Source organism: Equus asinus, chromosome 12 (genome assembly GCF_041296235.1).
Source record: "Equus asinus isolate D_3611 breed Donkey chromosome 12, EquAss-T2T_v2, whole genome shotgun sequence".
NCBI classification, from domain to species: Eukaryota; Metazoa; Chordata; class Mammalia; order Perissodactyla; family Equidae; genus Equus; species Equus asinus.
In genome coordinates this window covers 50,217,378-50,239,418 of record NC_091801.1, presented here as the reverse complement: position 1 = coordinate 50,239,418, position 22,041 = coordinate 50,217,378, and the positions used below count along the sequence as shown (strand labels likewise).

General features: G+C 40.2%; 1 protein-coding gene and 1 non-coding gene across 6 annotated transcripts in view; one reads left to right on the top strand and one right to left on the bottom strand.

The window, feature by feature from the left end:
- The first annotated feature begins 18,436 nt into the window (after positions 1-18,436).
- The window catches only part of RRM2B (ribonucleotide reductase regulatory TP53 inducible subunit M2B), a 39,145-nt gene continuing 35,540 nt past the window's right edge, over positions 18,437-22,041 (top strand). The window contains exon 1 of one of the 5 annotated variants that reach the window (XM_070481426.1): positions 18,437-18,451. Coding sequence is in view for 1 of the 5 variants with exons in the window: in XM_014828529.3 (XP_014684015.1) it covers positions 18,968-19,015 (48 nt within the window). In the remaining 4 variants the exon portion in view is untranslated. Of the gene's footprint in view, positions 18,452-18,797; positions 19,016-19,047; positions 19,219-22,041 lie in introns of those variants that run through there. The other 4 variants (XM_014828529.3, XM_014828675.3, XM_014828753.3 and 1 more) reach the window with 4 other exon arrangements.
- Positions 19,981-20,107, bottom strand: LOC123275907 (small nucleolar RNA SNORA25). The gene has a single exon (XR_006512079.1). It is a non-coding gene; the product is annotated as a small nucleolar RNA SNORA25 (small nucleolar RNA).

The following is a 22,041-nucleotide window of genomic DNA, read 5'->3' as shown; positions in this document are numbered from 1 at the left end:
CAGAAGAAATGTCAAGTAATATTGAAGAAACAATAGTTTTTATTTATGTAGTTGTACATTTTTAAACTAAGGGCAATACACCGACACGGTTATGTGCATAGAAAGTTTTGATTTAAAGAACTGAAAGTGTATATACACATGGACTATAAGAAACAGAAGAAAATCAGTCCACATTTTACAGTTAGCAGAGAATCCTGAATGGCACTGGCCAGGCCACCTTTTCTTTTTACAAATGGGGGAAGTGAAGTGTGACCCTTACTTGGCATACGAAATTAACTCATTTCACTTAATAATTCAGCGACAGGTTCTTTTTTGATGACCCATTAATTATGTAGCCCAGGACCAATTTCTCTAAATTCTTGTGGTTTTAGTAGCTTTATTCAATGGCATAATAAGGAACACTTTTCTTCACTAAGTCTTCAATAAAGTGACTTGAACTAGCCACTTTACATATTGAAAATGAGGAAATTCTCTGAAATCTCTTCTACTTTTCAGTTCCTTTATATAGGACTCCTGGCCTTTGGGATATTTTTCATGTTTAAAGGCACTATGCTTTTATTATATAACTTCAGGAGACTGAAGCACGTGATATTCTCAGCCCTGCTGACACAGTAAATAGTAAAAACTAAAATTACAGTAATGAAACATTGTATTATTTAAAACTTACACAACATGCTGTATTAGATTTATGTAAATTAACCAAAGGTTATTTTACAAAGTAAGACATTGGTTTTTATGTCTAAATGCTATTTCTGAATAAATGAAATAGTAATTAGATTAAGAGCTGATTATCATCAATGTGTCTGAAAGAGATAAAATTTATATATAACCTTCTGTATGCACATGATGAGACTGAGAAAATATTAAATGAGAACAAACTAGATATGATTAGGACATTTGAAACCCTAATTGTGAACTTATTTTTAATAGTTATTGAAAGAATGAAAATATTTAAAATAATGCACAATGTCTTAAGTCTTCCTAAATCAAGATTTTGGTTGAAATGCTTTTAGGAATATTAAAAGCAGAGTGAGCCTTTTTTTTTTTTTTTTTTTTTAAGTAAAGCATAAAATGGTTCTAAATGTAAAATAAAGTCATGTAAAATAAAGTTCTCTTTTGGTCTTGTTTAGTGATTAAATCTAATAGAACTGAAAACAAATTTAGGAAGAGAAGACCAAGAATGAACTTTACCAAAAGTTTTCAAAGTTTTGCTACTTTGACTCTCTTTTTCCCTAAATCATCTGAATATCAAGACTAACCAGTATAATGGCTTACTGGCGCAGATTTGAGAGGGTTTTTTAATAATATGATTTCACTATTTAGTACTTGCATCCAGAACATTTCTCTCGTAAAGATAAGATTATTTTTGTGTGTTTAAAGGTAGTCAGCAATTTCTAGGTCTAAACTCAAACTGAGATCTTCCCTTGAGGCAGTAGTTCTCATGCTTTTGTATGCATGAGATTCTCTTGTGGAGTTTGTTAAAGCGTATTTTTGCTCATCCTTTCAATCACATTTTGATTCGGTAAGTCTTAAGTGGAGGACAGAAATTTTTATTCTTAAACAGCATCCCAAGTGATTCTGAAACACTGACCAAAGAGCATTCCTTTTTATTCTTGAATATAAATCCCTTTGTTGGTAAACTCCCTAAAGTCAAACCTTTCCTACTTATAACCCAGGGAAAAGTACTCATGTTAATCATCTAATCCTGGATTAAGTTCTTCCCCCTGATAAAGGGCTTGTTGGAAGTGCCTTCTATAGACTGTGCCTGGGTAATGATTGAAAATATTTTCAATGTTTACATTAACTGAAGTAGGTAGGCATGAACATAGAGATTAATTCTTCTCTAAACACCATTTGATTACTGTTGAAATGCATTTAAAACGTGACTTGTTTATTCATGGCAAGATCCCTTGGATTAAATATAAGCAAAATATCTTACGTTACCTCTCTTAAAATTCAAAAACAAATTACTGGATTGTTATGACTGTGCAACATCAAGTTTCGCTTAATTACTAACTTATTGAGTATTTACTATGTGCCAGGAACTTTGTCAAGGCCTTTACATGTATTATCTCATTTTATCCTATGAGATAGGGACTGTTACCATCCTCACAGACAGGAAACTAGACACAGGTTAAACAACTTGCTCAAGGTTACACAGCTCCTAAATGCTGAAGTGAAACATGTCTCCAGGCATTCTGGAGCATTCCTAAACACTGAGCTATACTATTTTGTGGAAGATAGGATTATAAACAAGTGAGTTGGTCATTAAAGGTTCTGATCACCCTATTCCAGTGTACAGGGGTTTCCCCCACACCATCAAGCAATGTTTACTGACCCTAGCTGGGTGTCATACAGTTGAACTTAATTCTGACAGTATCTACTTGGAGATAGCATCAAATTCCACAGGTAAAGTCCTCAGTCCCACAAGACTGCCCTCCACTTCAGACACAACTGCAAGCCCAGGTTGCTACCTGTACTACTGATTGAGAAGCTGTAAATCAGAGTTTCCCATGACCCCCTCCCTTGGGTTTGATTAATTTGCTAGAGTGGCTCACAGAACTCAGGAACATTTTACTTACTAGATCACCGGTTTATTATAAAAGAATATAACTCAGGAATAGCCAACTGGAAGATAAGCATAGGGCAAAGCATGAAGAACGGTGCAGAGCTTTCATGCCCTCCCTGAGTGTGCCACTCTTCCCGTATCTCCATGTGTTCTTCAACCTGGAAACACTCTGAACCCTGTCCTTTTGGGGTTTTATGGAGGTTTCATTACATAGGTATGATTGTTTAAGTCAGTGGTTATTGGTGATTGATTTAGCCTCCAGCCCCTCTCCCCTCCCTGGAAGTGTGTTTGGTGGGGTGGGACTGAAAGTTCCAACCCTCTAATCACATGGTGTCCTCTGGCAACCACCCCCATCCTTAGATGTGTTCCCAAAAGTTACCGCATTAACATAACGAAAGACACCTTGATCACTCTCATCACTTAGGAAATTCCAAGAGTTTTAGGAGCTCATACCAAAAAAAACAGGAGGAAGACCAAATATTTATTTCCTAATATAAATCACAATATCAGAGTCGACCCTCCAGTCTTCAAACATGGATCTCACAGCAAAACAATCATAAAGGTCAAAAGATAACTGGCACATTACTAGCATCCTATTCGGTCAATAACCATCCAGTCCATCATGAAAATATCTACTAGGGTGAGGCCACTCAGCTTTGCAGGCTTCCATTCAGTCTTGTCCAAAAACAGCAGCGGTGTCAGCAATACATGGCTTCAGCCTTTCAGGCAGCTGGTAATCAAGCTAAGAGACAATCTCTTGCTTTAAGCCTGTCTCAAGGTGTTAATGTAATATTTGGCTTTCCCTCATTACTAAACCCATTTATTCATTCCTTTACCCATACCTACTATTTTTCCTTCTTTCCATTTATACCCAAACTTTTCTACCTTTGGAAGGGACGTTAGGTTCAGCCACTGTGCTTGTCTAGATTGCAGGCTGCAACACTTGTCTAGCAAATCCCTCCCTACCAGTCCACTTCTATTCAGATAAGGTTACACAGGTGCAGAACTAGTGGGCTATTTTTACCACCAAGCAATATAGGTAAATTCACTGATAGCCCCAATTTGGCAGATGGGGTGAAGGCACATCCTGCCAGATCAGGCCCTTAGGAATTGTGAAATAAACGCTAAAAATAATTTCTTGTGTAGGAATAATCCCTGCTTCCGGCCCTTGTCGCAGCCACCCTGATCCTATGACCAGTGCATCAAGCAGGAGGAAAGAAAAAGTTGAAGTGAGATAGGGAGGAAAGAATACCACCTTCTCTACCTTCTCTTCCCCAGATCCAACAGGAAAACAGAAATCTATCCAGCAGGGACATTCCTTTTAGCCCCACTCATGTTCACGTTAAGTGTGAGCACACACTCCTGAAGGTGTGTAAGCCAGTCCTTCATACCTTTATTTCCCCATTTTAAACAACCAGTGTTTTAATTGCCCATTCTAACTCTATTGAACTACTACTCTAAGAAGGATATCACTCTGCCCATTGTTGGACATTGTGGGCTGTAAAGTGTGTTTGTTCCTTGGTGTTGATAAATAAATGAAAAGCAATAGTACATATTGGAGTATATGAGGAAGCCATTTGGTATAAAACTAATTTGACCTTTGTTTTTCCAAAAGGGCCTGATGTGGCCTGTTGAGCATGCATTGTATATCTGCTTTAAACATTTACAATTTACAATGTCCCAAAGACAAGAATGATGCCCCTCTAAAGATAGGGATGTAGCTTCCCTCCATATTGGCATTTCTTTAAGGATAAACATCTCTTCCTAGAAACTAAGGATTAATTACTGACCTGATGTACTGACCTGCTGACCACTGATCTGCTGTGCCAGCTAAGCATCTCATGACAATGGTAAAAGGAACATTCCTGTCATATGTGATGTATGCTCTTTGTTCCAAGACAGTATATAACCACTCTGTACACCCCACTTCTTTGGTCCTCTTCCTTCCTTGGAGAAGGACAGCCCCAGGATAGTCTTCAGATCTGGCTCCCCAATTTTGATTTATAGATTGATTATGGATTATCTGTGTTGACAGTGTGAAGAAATGACAGTCGGCTATCCAAATTGGTGGAATAGCTTTTGTTCTAGTTCTTTCATAATACTCTGAGCATTTACCAGCTACGTTCAGGGCCTTCCCACCAGGGAATCTGCCACAAAATCATCTGCAGGCTCTGTCTCTCTCGGTGTCAGACAGAACAGTTCTTATTGGCATTTTGTGCCTCAGAGGTGCAAGCGGGATAGGTTTAGATTCATCCCACCTGTGCATTGCTGCAGTGTCCCCATATCCATTCATTTCCTAGACCCAGGTGGCCATCTCAAGGGAGCACGTGGGTACATCTGCTGCTCGATTCCAGTTACCTGGAAGGGAGTTCTACTGATGGGCATCGACACGTCCTACTTTAATGCACCCCTCAAATTTCCACAGGGCTATGTCCCATATGGGCATCCCTTTAATAGGCTAGGTTTCCATTGTCTTCCTGCCTGACCATATGGTCAGGCCATTGGCCACAGCCCACAAGTCAACAAAAACCCAAACACAGGGGCTTTCACCACTGTTCAGTTCTTCCATTACTGCTGGGAAAACATGCAATTCAGCACACCAGGCTGATTTGTTTTTACCTTCTTCCATCAGAGTGGTGGCTTTCTAAACACGATGTTGTCCATTCACCTTGGAACTGCCATCCACAAAGCAAGGAGCTCTTTGTCGATCAGTCAGGAACAGTTTATAGGGCAGTGTCCAAATGATAGCAGAATCCAGTAGCTCCTCATAGACTTCCAGAGTCAGTCCGAGGGGAAGAGAGGGTCCTTGCTTGTGACTATCTCCTCCTTGCATTTCCCAGGCAGCATGATCCTGTATAAAACATTTCCATTTTACTACGGAACTCTTCTGGGCACTGCAATCCTCATCAGAGCATTTCTGAAACATCACCCAAGACGTGGGTGTTTCAGGTTTCAAGATCATGTTGTGTCCTTCAGCCACAGAAGCAGCTTCAAGGAATAATGTCAGATAGCAAGGTAGTAAATGCCCCTCGAATAGAAATTCTCTTGTCTAGAGTTCCAGTAGTCGTCCCTGGGAGGCACTCACAGGCTCTTGCCATAAGTCCAAGGCTATGCTCCACATAAAGCTACTGCACAGAGAATCTGTCCCTACCAGCACTCCAGCTTCTGCTCTATACTGTGTGGGCTCAGGCAATCTTACTGATTCCTATTTAGTATGTCCTATTAACATTGCTTGAAGGGTGGATTTACGTGCCCTCTGTTTCGCAGTACTAGGTAGGGGAAATGTTCCTCAGTGAGATACAATGTCCATCCTCAAAATAAAGTCAGGTAGAACAGATACAACGACTTCACATAAAGCTTATTCAAACATACCAATTCTCTTACAAACTTTTACTATAATTCCATCAACTCTTTCGTTCCTAACTGTAGCCTCCATTAGGACTTAATCAACAGGTTTGGTTTTACAATACTAGGTAGGGGAAGTGTTCACCAGCCAGACATAAAACATTCAGGTAAAAGAGACAACTTCTTCACATAATACCACTTAAACATTCCAACTTTTATAATCCTATCAACCATTACATTTTTAGGTTCTTTCAATCTAATTGTAGCATGAGTCAGGGCCTCACCAATAGGTTTTGGTACCACAGTTCAAGGGACTCCTATATCAAGGAGTCCTGGAAACCTCTCTCACCCCCTGACCATTTTAATGACTCTTGTGCAAAAGGCTTTGGGTCCCCAGTGAGGGGTCAAGTGACTGACTGATAGGTTTCTCCTAGTAATCTCTACCTTCCAGCTCTTTAAATTTCTCCAAACAGAGGTAAACAGAGTGGACTTGTTTGGAGCCCTTTTAATGTTGGGGGACCAATAGGGGTCTCTTTGGCTCATCCAACCTTAGGTAGTGCTGTATTAAAATCTGTGTTTTAACTCCATCACTGTCTGTTTTATTCATCCCATTTCTTAATAACCATTTAAAGATTTCCACCCTGCTGGGACAAGTCCTGTGACTCTCACCTTTCTGATTCTTCTTTGTTTTGCCCCTATCAATATCTGCTTATTCACTTTATTTCTTAATAACCATTTAAAAATTTCCACATTTTTGGTAAGAGTCCTTTGACCTTCCCCTGGGCCTCTTCCCATTCTCTTGTTAACTAACCTAATATTTTTCTTAGCATCTGTAAGACCCAAGAGGGGAAGCTGGGACAGCAAATTCAATGAGGCTTCCTGAACTGTTTTTTGATTTTGCAGCAATAAGGTTATATGGGGTGCTCATGTGAAAGCAGCCCCCTTAACCACAGCACGTACCATGATCTGAGTAACAGGCATATTTAGCAGGTGAACTTCCCGGTCATCATAGAGCCAGTTCCACATGGCTTGCATGCAAAGCATATCAGTTGCTTCATCTAGGGTGTTCCACTTGGCAGACATAGGGGTAGAAGGACAGTCCCCTTTCTCAGGACAAACAGACCTTAGCGGCTTTTATCTAGTTCACCAAGCTGGCTGTTCCCTCAGGAATAACCTCCTGTGTGTCTGATTCACATATGGCCATCTGTGATTGTTCCATAGTGAGCCGTATCAACCCAAACAAGCTGTTCCATTCTGCAGCATTCTAAACAAACAACACAGTCCCCACTTAGTTACTCTCACAATCCATTTCAGTAAGGGTTCTTCATGAAGCTGATGATACTGAAGACAAAAATGAAACAAGTCCTTCACACTATACCCCCTGGTTTCAACAGTTTCTTGGTTTTGCCCTCCCCCTACACTGACTACCTTCTTGGTGACCAGAGCTCTTAGAGGCACTTTCTGTTACCCCTGAATAATTTTTCCCTTTCTAGGTGGATCTGAGGCTAGTAGCTGAAGCTCAGATTGACCCAAATCTGAGCTTGGTTTAGCACAAAGGTCCTGCCCAGCACTTGCTTTTCATTTCAATTTAGTGATTTGGCCATGTATTTCTATTAGAAATGCTTTCTTCAAGGGGAAGATGAAATTTAGTTACTTATAAAGATTAAATGCACTGGCATTCTATTGCAAACTTATAACTTGGTTCTGGTTACATGTGTTTTGAGTATTATCAGTTAGCCCTAAGAAAGTAACTTTGTAAATAAAGTGCCTCAAGCTCTCAGATAACACACTACATTTAAAAATTCTGTTTGTGTAATGAAATCATAGGTATTGTTACAACCTATAGAAATGGAAGGCTTATGTGATGATCACTTTTAATGCATTCATTTAGTACCTTTAAATAATAAACACCTAAATTTGTGTTATGTTTCCTTAAGAATTCTGCCCACATAAAAACATCACAATAATCCTCTCAATTAACAAGAAATGGATTCGGGTGGGGAAGAGTGAGTGAAAATAAAGCAACCATAATAGCTGTCTCAAAAAAAAGGCAGCGAAGTCAAAGTACAACAATGAACGCCGAGGCTTTGATTCCTAGAGTGTTTGATCATCAGGTTCCTGCTTCACGATGGATTAGAAGTGGCAAATTAGGATCAAGGAAGCTAGCAAACATTCATAAAGTACAGTAGAGTGGAACTACTTAATGTAGAAACATTTGGTAGTACCAAGTCTCAAACTCTGAATACTGCAAACATTAATGTGTTTGCTACAAAAGGATGACATGCCAACAGCCCTACTCAATTCAAAAACAGCATCCAAAGCTAACTAACATTTACTTCAGCTCAAGATAATTATTCGTTTCACTAAAAACTGATCTCTATAAGCTGGAAGAAGGCAAAATAGCATGCATTTTACTTAAAAGGATATATCCAAAGTTGCTAAAGTTTAGGATGTGAAAAGAAATTCTGTAATCTGAAATACAGGGCTTTGAACAAAGTAAGCAGTCACATATGTGTTGAATGAAAGAAGTAATTTATTCCTTGAAGATGTCTAATAGATAAGGAACTACTGTATTATTTACAATAAATGAAGGAGTAAAGCACAACAGAAAAAAGCTCTGGTCCTTGACTTGGATAAGTAATGTAAGTTTTCTTGATCATATGAACTTTATGGAATCATTCTAATGATTATAAAACAGATTTATTCTCAATTTTTAAAGAAAATTTTAGCAGAACTATCTTGGAACACTAAATAAGGGAGGCAAAAACTTGCCAACATTATTTTAAGGTACAGCAGTTGAAACTTTGATATGAAGACATGAAAGAGGAGAACCATGATTTTCATGCAAGTTTTTGGTCATTCTGTGCTTTTCCCCCACTACTATGCCTTAGAACTCTGGAAGTTGATGAGAGTAACAAACGACTAGCAGCCCCGGCTGTCCCACAGCTATGACTTTACCTTTAAAGCTTCAGAGGCAATAGGCACAATTCCCACAACCCTTGGTCCGTGCATTACCTGCAACTGGTTTACCTGCTTATTGTCTAACCTCTCCAGTGACCCTCAAGAACAGAGACCATCAGAAACTCTATGCTTATTCACTTTTTTTTTTTTTAGATTTTATTTTTCCTTTTTCTCCCCAAAGCCCCCTGGTACATAGTTGTATGTTTTTAGTTGTGGCTCCTTCTAGTTGTGGGATGCCACCTTAGCAGGGCTTGATGAGTGGTGCCATGTCCGTGCCCAGGATCTGAACCTGTGAAACCCTGGGCCACCAAGGCGGAGCACGCAAACTTAATCACTCGGCCCCGGGGCCGGCCCCTTTATTCACTTCTTTTAAGCCTAGTGCTTAGAATGATGCCTGGCTTGAAAATCATTTATGAATAATAAATTATCTAGTTCCCAAGTCAGAAACATGGAATCATACTTAATTTCTTCTTCTTTACCCCCACATTCAAATAAACCATCAAGCCTCATAGTTATTAAACCATAACTCTTAAATTCATCAACTCTCTCCAGGTCCACTATCATTATCTAAGTTTAAATCACCATCATCTTGCCTACATTGCTTCAACAGCCTACTAACTGGTTGCTCTGTTGTTTTGCTACCCTTCAGTATGTAGAGATGAAGCAAGCTTCCTATCTTATTTCCTTTCTTCCTTCTTTCCTTCCTCCCTCCCTTCCTCCATTAATGTCATAAATTTGAATTTTATCATTGCTATAGTTTTGTTTCTATTTAATTTGTTTTTAATTTTTTAATTGTATAAAGCTCTAAGAATAAAGAGTTTATAACTGCTCTTATGTTTGTACATACTTAAGTAACTATATATAGTTTAAGTCAATACTGAAATGGCTGTGAGAATTTTTTTCTTTAAAAGAGTTCAAGACAGCATTCACGTTTGAGAAATGAGGATCTACTCACTGACTGGTACAAATAAGCCAGGAGTAGCTTGAAGTTACATATTTTCTGTACCATAGGCTAAACTGCCTTTATCACACAAATTTTATCACACAATTTCTGTGAGTGGAATGGAGGCTGTTCCAGTTACTATGGCTGTATAACAAGTTATTCCCAAACTTAGTGGCATAAAATAACTATGTATTTTGTGGACTCTTTGGGTTAGGAATTTGGATAGGACATAGCCATGACAGCTTGTTTCTGCTCTATGATATCTGGGGTTTCAAGCGGAAGACTTGATGGCTGGTAGCTGGAATCTTTTGATGGTTTGTTCATTCACACATCTAGAAGTTGATGCTACCTATTTGCTGAGTACCTCAGTTCCTTCCCATATAGGCTTCTCCATATCATTTCTCTTTGTGGGCTGGTTTTTGGCTTCCTATAGAATAGTATCTAAGTTCCAAGGGTAAACTTCCCAAGAGAGAGAGAATACCAGGCCAACGTCTATATGGTCCTTTATGAACTAGACTTGGAAGTCATGTATTCTATTCATTAAAAATAAGTCACTCCAATCGAACAGAATTGAGAGCCTAGAAATAAACCCAAGCATATATGGTCAACTAATATTTGACAAGGGAGCCAGGCATACTCAATGGAGAAAAGACAGTGTCTTCAATAAATGGCACTGGGAAAACTGGATATTTACTTGTAAAAGAATGAAACTAGAACCCTATCTTACACTATTCACAAAAATTAACTCAAAAAGGATTAAAATTTTAAATATAAGACCTGAAACCATAAAACTCCTAGAAGAAAACATAGGAAAAAAGCTCCCAGACATAGATCTCGGCAATGATTTTTTGGATATGACACCTAAAGCACAAGCAACAAAATAAAAAATAAAACAAGTGGGGCTACATCAAACTAAAAAGCTTCTGCATAGTGAAAGAAATGATCAACAAGAGGAAAAGACATGGGGCCAGCCCAGGGGTGCAGTGGTTAAGTTTGCATGTTCCACTTCAGCAGCTCAAGGTTTGCCAATTCGGATTCTGGGTGCAGACCTACACACCGCTTGTCAAACCATGCTGTGGCAGGCATCCCACATATAAAGTAGAGGAAGATGGGCTTGGATATTAGCTCAGGGCCAGGCTTCCTCAGCAAGAAAGAAGAGGGTTGGTGGCAGATGTTAGCTCATGGCTAATCTTCCTCAAAAAAAAAAAAAAAAAATTTAGTTAAAAAAAAGGAAAAGACAACCTATGGAATGGTAAAAAAATTTTGCAAACCATATATCTGATAAGGGGTTAATATCCAAAATATACACAAAACTCATACAACTCAATAGCAAAAAAGCAAATAATCCAATTTAAAAATGGGCAAAAGACCTGAATAGACATTTTCCGATGAAGATACAGGAATGACCAACAGGTATATGAAAAGATGCTCAGCATCATTAATCATTAGGGAAACGTAAACCAAAATGACAATGAGATCACCTCATGCTTGTTAAAATGGCTAGCATCAAAATGACAAGAGATAGCAAATGCTGGCAAGGATGTGGAGAAAAGGGAACTGTTGTGCACTGCTGATGGGATTGTAAATTAGTACAGCCACTATGGAAAACACTATGGAGGTTCCTCAAAAATTGAAAATAGAAATACCATATGATCCAGCAATTCGACTTTTGTGAATATATGTGACAGAAACAAAAACATTATATCGAAACAATACTTGCACCCCTATGTTCAAAGCAGCATTATTTATGGTAGCCAATATACGGAAACAGCCTAAGTGTTCATCACCAGATGAATGGATAAAGAAGTTGTGGTGTATATATGTATATAATTCAACCATAAAAAAAGGAGGAATTCCTGCCATATGTGACAACACAGATAGACCTTGAAGGCATTACACTAAGTGAAATAAGTTAGACACAGAAAGACAAAGACTGTATGATCTCACTGATATGTGGAATCTAAAAAACAAAAACAAAGAAACTAAACTTTCAGGAAAAGAGATCAGATTTGTGGTTACCAGAGGCAGTGGGGTGGGGGAGAGGGAACTGGATGAAGGTGGTCAAAAGGTACAAACTTCCGGGGGCAGCCTGGTGGCACAGCAGGTAAATTCGCACATTCTGCTTCTTGGTGGCCCGGGGTTCGCCGGTTCAGATCCCGGGTGTGCACACGGCACCGCTTGGCAAAAGCCATGGCGTAGCAGGCGTCCCATGTATAAAGTAGAGGAAGATGGGCATGGATGTTAGCTCAGGGCCAGTCTGCCTCAGCAAAAGGAGGAGGATTGGCAGTAGTTAGCTCAGTGCTAATTTTCCTCAAAAAAAAAAAAAGTATAAACTTCCAGTTATAAGACACATAAGTACCAGGGATGTAATAGACAACACGGTGACTATAATTAACACTGCTGTATGATGTATATAAAAGTTCTTAAGCAAGTAACTCCTGAGGGTTCTCATTACAAGGAAAAAATACTTTTTCTTTCTTTTCCTTTTTTATTGTATCTATATGAGATGATGACATTAGCTAAACTAAACTTCAAGTAATCATTTCATGACTTATGTAAGTCAAATCAATATGCTGTACAGCTTAAACTCACACAGTGCTGAATGTTTATTATATCTCAATAAAACTAGGGGAACAGTTTACATTCAAAGGGAGGTATCTTAGTCCATTATGGTTGCTATAACAAAATACAACAGACTGGGTGGCTTATAAGCAACAAACATTTATTTCTCAATTCTGGAGCCAGGAAATCTGAGATCAAGGTCCCAGTATGATTGAATAAGAGCCCTCTTCTGGGTCACAACTTCTCACTGTACCCTTATATGGCAGAAAGGGAGGGGAGCTCTCTGGAGCCTCTTTTCCAAGGGCACTAATCCATTAAAGTTTCCAATCAAAAGACACAGAGTGGCTGAATGGATAAAAAAAAAAGCAAGATGCGTTAAAAAAACAAGCTCCATCTATACGCTCCCTACAAGAGACTCACTTCAGATGTAAGGACACAGACAGACTGAAAGTGAAAGGATGGAAAAAGATATTCCAAGCAAACGGGAACCAAAAGAATGCTTTGGGGTAGCTACACTTATATCAGACAAAATAGACTTTAAAACAAAGACTGTAATAAGAGACAAAGAAGGGCATTACCTAATGATAAAAGGGGTCAATTCAACAGGAGGATGTAACATTTGTAAATATTTACGTACCCAACCTAAAACTATAAAACAAAGAATAACAGAACTAAAAGGAGAAATAGCAATACAATAATAGTAGGAGACTTTAATACACTGCTTACATCAATGGATAGCTCATCCAGTCAGAAAGATCAATAAGGAAACATCAGCCTTAAATGACATGTTAGACTGGATGGACTTAACAGATACATATAGAACATTCCATTCAAAATCAACAGAATACACATTCTTCTCAAGTGCACATGCAACATTCTCCAGGACAGATCATATGTTAGGCCACGAAACAAGTCTTAACTAATTTAAGAAGACTGAAATCATATCAAACATCTTTTCTGACCACAATGGAATGAAACTAGAAATCAATTACAAGTAGAAAACAGGAAAATTCACAAATATGCAGAGATTAAACAACATGCTACTGAAGAACCAATGAGTCAAAGAAGAAATCAAAACAATACCTTGAGACAAATGAAAATGGACATACAACATACCAAAACTTATGGGATGCAGCAAAAGCAGTTCTAAGAGAGATGTTCATAGTGATAAATGACTACATCAAGAAACAAGAAAAATTTCGATAAACAATCTAACTTTACACCTCAAGGAACTAGAAAAAGAAGAGCAAATGAAGCCCAAAGTTAGTAGAAGGAAGGAAATAATAAAGATCAGAGTGGAAATAAATGAAATAGAGACTAAAAAGAAAATAGATTGATCAATAAATATAGATAAAGATTGATGAAACTAAGAGCTGGTCCTTAGAAAAGATAAACAAAATTGACAAACCTTTAGCTAGATTTACCAAGAAAAAGAGACAATTCAAGTAAAATCAGAAATGAAAGAGGAGGTATTACAACTGATAACCACAGAAATATAAAAGATCATAAGAGATTACTATGAACAATTATATGCCAACAAATTTGACAATCTAGAAGGACTGGATAAACTCCTAGAAACATAAAATCTATGAAGACTGAATCATGAAGAAATAGAAAATTTGAACAGACTGATGACTAATAAGGAGATTGAGTCAGTAATCAAAAACCTCCCTCAGAACAAAAGTCAGGACCAGATGGTCTCACTGGTAAATTCTACCAAACATTCAAAGAATTAATACCAATCCTTCTCAAACTTTTCCAAAAAACAGTCAAGGAGGAAACACTTCCAAACTCATGAGACCAGCATTACCCTGACACCAAAACCAAACAAGAACACCACAAGAAAAGAAAATTACAGGCCAATATCCCTGATGAACATAGACACAAAAATCCTGAACAAAATATTAGCAAACCAAATTCAACAAAACATTAAAAGGATCCTAGGGATGCAAGGATGGTTCAACATCTGCAAATCAATGTGTGATACACCACTTTAACAAAATCAACAATAAAAATCATATGATTATCTCAATAGATGCAGAAAAAGCATTTGACAAAATTCAACATCAATTTATGATAAAAACTCTCAACAAAGTGGGTATAGAGGGAATGTACCTCAACATAATAAAGGCTATATGATAAGCCCACAGCGAACATCATACTCAACAGTAAAAAACTGATAGCTTTTCCTCTAAGATCAGGAACAAGACAAGGATGCTCACTCTTGCCACTTTTACTCAACACAGTACTGGAAGTCCTAGTCAGGGTAATTAGGCAAGAAAAAAAATAAACGGCATCCAATTCAAAAGGAAGAAATAAAACTGTGACTATTTGCAGATGACATATTATATACAGAAAACCCTAAAGACTCCATCAAAAAACTGTTAGAACCAGGGCTGGCCCAGTGGCATAGTGGCTAAGTTCATGTGCTCTGATTCGGCAGCCCAGGGTTCACAGGTTCAGATCCTGGGCTTGGACTTACACACTGCTCATCAAGCCATGCTGTGGTGGCATCCCATATACAAATTAGAGGAAGATGGGCACTGATGTTACCTCAGGGCTAATCTTCCTCAGCAAAAAGAGGAAGACTGGCAATGGAAGTTAGCTCAGGGCCAATCTCTTCACCAAAAAAACCCACAAAAAACTGTTAGAACTAATAAACGAGTTCAGTAAAGTTGCAGGATATAAATTCAATATCAAAAATGTGTTAAGTTTCTATACACTAATAATGAACTATTGGAAAGAGAAATTAAGAAAACAGTCCCATTTACAATTGCATCAAAAAGAAAAAAACATCTAGGAATAAAATTAACTGAGGGGGTGAAAGACCCATACACTGAAAACTATAAGATGTTAATGAAAGACACTGAAGAAGACACAAACAAGTAGAAAGATATTCCATGTTTATGGATAAGAAGAATTAATATTGTTAAAATGTCCATACTACCCAAAGCAATCTACAGGTTCAATGCAATCTCTATCAAAATTCCAATGGCATTTTTCACAGAAACAGAACAAACAATCCTAAAATTTGTATGGAACCACAAAAGACCCCAAATACCCAAAGCAATCTTGAAAAAGCAGAACAAAGCTGTAGGTATCATATTGCCTGATATCAAACTATATTACAGGGGCCAGCCCAGTGGTGTAGCAGTTAAGTTTGCACGCTCTGCTTTGGTGGCCCTGGGTTTGCCAGTTTGGATCCTGATGAGGACCTAGAACCACTTATTAAGCCATGCTGTGGCAGGTGTCCCACATACAAAATAGAGGAAGAGGGGCACAAATGCTAGCTCAGGGCCACTTCCTCAGCAAAAAGAGGAAGACTGGTGGCAGATGTTGGCTCAGGCCTAATCTTCCTAAAAAAAAAAGTTAAAAAGAACTATATTACAAAGCTATAGTAATAAAAACAATACGGTGCTGGCATAAAAACAGACACATAGATCAAGGAAACAGAATAGAGAACCCAGAAATAAACCCACACATAAATGATCAATTAATTTACAAGAAAGGAGCCAAGAATATTCAACAGGGACAGGATAGTCTCTTCAATAAATGGTGTTGGGGAAACTGGACAGCCATATGCAAAAGAAAGAAACCAGGCCACTATCTTACACCATACACAAAAATCATCTCAAAATGGATTAAAGACTTGAACATAAGATCTGAAACGATAAAACTCCTAAAACAAAAGCTTCTTAACATCAGTCTTGGCAATGATTTTTTGGATCTGACACCAAAAGCAAAGGCAACAAAAGCAAAAATAAACAAGTGGGACCACATCAAACTAAAAAGCTTCTGCACAGCAAAAGAATCCATCAAGAAAATGAAAAGGCAACCTACTGAATGGTAGAAAATACTTGCAAATCATATACCCGATAAGGGGTTGATATCCAAGATATATAAAGAACACATACAACTCAATAGCAGAAAAAACAAACAATCCCATATAAGGGCACTAATCCCTTTCAAGAAGGCTCCACTTTCATGACCTCATCAACTCCCAAAGGTCCTACCTCCTATTACCATCACCTTGGGCATTAGCTTTTCAACATATTAATTTTGGGGGACACAAACATTCAGATCATAGCAGAGGGGGAATTAGACTCCACCTTTTGAAGAGAGGAGCATCAAGGTTCTGGAACAGCATGTGGGACCAGAAATATAATTGTGGCTGTTTTTTGAAAACATAATACACCACAGAGGCTATATGAAGTTGTGGAATCCTCTCACACCCACAGATCTTTCAGTTACACCTTTAATTTTTTACATTTGCTCTCCCTTTTAACTTTAAACATCTTGAGGGAAAGTAATACATATGGCCTACTATGCAGCATGTACTGTTATAAGCACTGTAATGTGTTTTTGCTATATTATTTAAGATTATTCAATTCTGCTATAAAAACTGAAAGAAACTAAGTAGGAGAATAATCTTAATAGTATCTTAATAATCTTTATAGTACGGTACTTCCACTCCCTCCCCTCCCCACACTCTATCTTAAATATGTTAGCTACCTCTTCTATTTCACCTTGATGTATGTTTTAATTTAATAAACTGTGTGATTCAAGCTAATCAGTTTGATCTGAGCCTTTCCGTTCCATGATCTCCAGGAAGGCGTGATGAGTAGTGTACCTAGAAGCTAATGGTGTAATTTCCCACCCCAATAAGTGTTTTACAAGTAATATATTATTAAATCCACACGACAATCTTATAAGGAAGGAATTATTATTATTCTTATCCTGCAGATGAGGAAACTGAGTCTCAGAGAGGCTACATAACTTGTCCAAGATAGCACAACTAATAAACAGGGGAGCTAGAATTAATGCCCATGATGATATGGCTCCAGGATCCATGTTCTTTTTAATTATGCTTATTCATTTCTGTATTTTCAATACTAAATATGATGCCTGACATATAGTAGACAGGTTGTTCAATGACTTTACTTAAATAATAGAATCCTTGCTCTTCGTTTATTTCCCATGTGGCCTATGATAAATTATCTAGCTTCTTTAAGATGGTTTCCTTATAGAATTTATTTAATTTTAGTTGATATATGCAAAACATTTTACTTAGCACTTGACCACCAGTAGTTGCCTAAGAAAGGATACCTCTCATCCCCCACTCTAGGGCAGGTTTTAGAAAGAAGTTTTGTGTTTTTTAAAAAGATTGTTCTTTTCAAAAGCTTAATTTTCTATTCTACTTCACACAGCTAGCCACAAAACAGGTGCATGTTTGTCCAAGGCTTCCCTCAATATTTCAGCTTCAAGCTACTTAAACAAATCTCTCTTTCATCTCACTTTTATTTGTTAGACCAAACTATTTTTTCTTTGTGTCGGAGTTATCTTTAGATAGTTCCCCTGAGAGATGGGTATTAGTAATTCAACCAAATTTTTGTGACCATCAGTAGCCCCTGCCTACTGCCATTACCTGGGAGTGCTTCCTCTTTCCCCTACTATAACTGAGGACCTTGAAAAGCACATTGAGCGGGAGACTGTGGATCATGTTAGTCATTTACCCTAAGACCGAGTTTCTCATCTCTAAGAGGCGGGACACTGCCGTCCACCTCACAGAGCTGTCCTCAAGATTTAATGACTCCATTCACAGAGGGTGCTGAGTACAGGGCGCCTGACCTTTGTCAGCTCCATAAACACTCGTCAGAGCTCAGCGGCTTGAAACAATTTCCCAGAACTTTCAAAACAGCTTCCTCAATGTAGTCATTTTCCCTCTCCTCACTCTCGAGCCCCACCTACCCCCTTCACACGCACACTCGGCCCTCAACCACTTCTCTGCGGTTGCTTAAACACAAAACAAGGCGGCCTCTTCTCATTAATTATTTTTAACGGTGCGGCTTTGTTTTTCACCAATAGTGTGGCTTTTCGCCACCACCACTTCACACTTGAATAGCGCTCTCTCCTTCTTCTGTCATCCTGTGTGTGGGCCCACCGCCACCTGGCAGTCTCTGAGGACAGGCCGAGTTCGCGCGACATACCGTGTTCCGAGGCACGGCGCGAGCTAGCGGGGGAACGCCGACCCGGGCCGGTGACCGGGCATGTCCAGGCACCTCCCGTACCACGTGAGCACCGCCCGGCGCGGGCGAGGCGGCCGGAGCCTAGCCGCTCAGACCGCGGGCTCCCGGGGAGGTCCTCAGAAGGCAAGCGGGAGGCGGAGTCGACGGAGTGGGGCGGTGCCTGCTGGAGTGGGCGGGGCCCTGAGGCTGGGGAGGCGGGGCCGGCAGGCGCCTGGAGAGTCCCTCACTGGGCAGGAGGGAGGCGGGGCCGGCGCAGTGGCGTGGTCTGGGGTTGTCCGAGGCCGAGAGAGTTCCTCAGGCCGCAGGCGGGCCCTGTCAGGGCCCGGGCAGTGGAGTGGGGCGAGGCCGGCCGGAGTAGGCGGGGCCCTGAGAGGGGAGGCGGGGCCAGGCTAGGGCCGGCGCAATGGAGCGGGGCGGGGCCGGCCGGAGTAGGAGGGGTCTCCGCAGCTGGGGGCGGGGCGGACTCAGCGGACCCTTGGACCGCCTGAGTCTGGTCCTAGTTGGAAGTGGCCGGCGGCCCTCGGTTCCCTCAGCTCCTGTATCTCTGGCGGAGTCTGCGCGATGGGCGACCCGGAAAGGCCGGAAGCGGCCAGGCCCGAGCAGGATGAGGTAAACGTTACTGCCGCTTCCTCTCCCGCTCCGTAGTCGCGCCTGGCCTCTAGGTTGCGAGTTGCGGAGACGGCTTGCAGGGTGCCCGACCGCTGTAGGAAATTTTACTCTTTGCTGTCGGAAACCCGGTGCAGGCCTGGCTCCGAGCCCGCGCCGCAGCCTGGTTTCGTCTTTGCTAGCCCGGGAGGCTGTCCCCGGGAAGGGTGAGGAGGGGGCCGGGTTTCTGCGCCACGGCTCTGGGGCCAGTCAAGGGCGGCGCTCTGAGGCTACGGGCCCGGGTGCGGCGCACCGCCTCTTTTACTCTCCTGCCTTCCTTCCCTGTTCTGTAGCCCTTGGCCGGGGAAACTGAGGCAAGGGACGAGGACTGGTGCATCTCCTGGAGAAACGCATGCCATTCCTGGGATGGTTAAAAGGAGTTGGAGGACGCCTGTGGAAATTGACACAGGTGGATGGGGTGGAGGTGACAGGTAGAAGGGCGACGGGTAATTCTCGTAACAATGAAAATAATCAGATTAGGAGGTCAGTTTTGCTCAGACCGGGCTACTTAACTAGCTGTGAATCTTTGAGGGATCACTTTCTTTATACAGTGCAAGTGATACTTCTCTCACTGAGGGTTAAGTTAAATGCTTTATGCAAAGTGCCACGGAAGTTGTGGGTGCTTTATAAACCTAAATTAACATGTTCATCCTCTCTGCTTCTGTATTAATAGAAGTATATAATAACAGTAAACAAACTGGGATTTATTAGACCATAAGGTAGTTGAAATTGTTGCTCTATAAGTTTCATATCCTGTTATTTTGCAAATACTGCTAAATAGTTTGTATTGCTGTGTGTGGTAGCTTTGATTTAATAGTTTCAGCTCACGGAGACTCATGCTTAGCCCTACATTTCTTTCTTGTTTTTCAAACTTGAGAGACGTTTTATTTACTTTCCCACATCACCCGTCATAGATATAAATGGCTAAATCTTGTATCTCCTCAGGAAAACATAGCACTGCTGAATGACTGTTACATCCTATGGAAAATTTCGTTGTTTGGTCACAGTATTAAGAGCTTCTGGTTTTGGTCCCACAAGTCCTTTTTGAAACCACCTGTCCCTACATTTCTTTAGAAAGTTGTAGGTTCCAAATTTGGGATTTTATTTTATTTAGTTTTGATTTTGGAAACATTTGGTAACTAGTTAACAAATTGTAAACATCTCTCAAACTTTTTCTTCCCCTTCTGAAATACATCTACTACCAATTTCCCAGCTCAAATGGGACAATTCACATTTTTCTGTTTGTGCTAATGGCATCAGCAGTCATTCAGACTTAAGACCTGGAAGATAATTTTTATTTATTATTTCTATCTCAATGATACAGACCCACAAAGATAGAGGCAGAACTTTATATCTAGAATGAATTTTAGTGAGCATCTCTTCCAAGTTTTTGACTTGAGATGCAAGGATGCCTTAAGTACTTTGTTTCTCTAGATGTGATGGTGCAGCATGGGCCACGTACATCAGAATCACCTCGAGTACTTTGTGAAAAATATAAATTATTGGGCCTACACCCCAGACATAGTGAATCAAAATCTCTTGGGATGGGTCTGGGAGCTGCATTTTTAATAAGCACGTCTGGTGATCCACGTACATGTATTTTAAGAACACTGTCTTAAATTGTTTATAGATGGGCTTGAAGGGGATTTATGAATCTCCTGAAGTTCATAGATTGTCTATGTGCAGATGTGAATCTCCTGAGAAAGGAATCCGTAGCTTTCATCAGTTTCTCAAGGTTAACTGTCATTAATCTAATTGCTAGTCCCTATTTTCAAGGTGAGAAGGTTTAGGCCGGAAAAGGTTAAATGACATGTCCAGGACCACACAACTCAGTAGTAGAGCTAGGTTTAGAAGTTCTTGCTCCTGGGCTAGCATTTCCGTCTGTTTTGTCAGATGTGGTAGGAATAGAAGAATGAAAATGAAAATGATACCTCCAAATAGTGTATGACTATGACAGCATCCAAATATGCTACTTCACTTGAGGAGTAGAAGAGAGGTGAAGGCAAACGCATGAAAGTGGTAGAAGTGGGAGTGGATGGAAGGGACAGGCCTTGTAGAATGCCAGCCTAGGTCAGGCATGGGCAGTACTAACTGGAGAATTGACCTAGATGGGTCAAGGCACCTATTGTCCAGGCATGTCCAGACCCCTCTTGGGACCAGGTGACCAGAAACTGAGGCAGGCAGAAACTGGAGGCACCATTCTGGAAGAGACAGCAGAATGTTGCCAAGGAATGCCTATGTGAAACTATATTTCAGTTTCTCATCACTTCACACTTGTGCAGCTACAACAAATTAGTTGTCTGTCTACCTCCAGTCTTTCCTACCATCCAGTCCTGTTTACCACCGCCAGATTAATCCCTCATTAAACCAATGCCTCCATGTCACTCCCCCCCAAAAAAAATTCCCCAAAGGGTCTCAAGTCCCACCAAAAATGCCCAACTCTTCAGACCAGCAAAACCCTGTTTAAGCAGCTTTTTTGTGCTGCCACATCTTAATTTGGGTTGTCAATTCAACCTCTGAAATTGACACCAAAGTTGCTACCAAAATCTAGGGTTTTTTTCTTTTCTAATTCATCCTACACAGGGATATCCAATTAATCTTTCTGATGCCACCCCTATTCCTGTTAATTCCTATTCAGAAACTCCATGACCATCCATAGGAATGATTTTCAGACTTGCCCTGCAATGAATGCCAGCATCTGGGGGTTGGGCACAAGTGGGGAGAGTTGGAGTATGAGCCTTCCAGCCCCCCAGATGTTTGAAAATCCTTGGCCCACAAAATTCCTAACCTCTTAATCTGATTGATATTCATAGTGTGGCTTCTTTATGGAATTCCTCTCTGCCTCATATGTTGACCCTTTGCTTTAGCCAAATGGGATCATTTCTGCCTTTGCTTTACATGCATTTCAGTCAGTTTTAATCTCACCTGGCTCCTCTTCTTTCATCTGCCTTTTCAATATCGGTGTCTCTAGGCTACATCCTCAGTTGTGC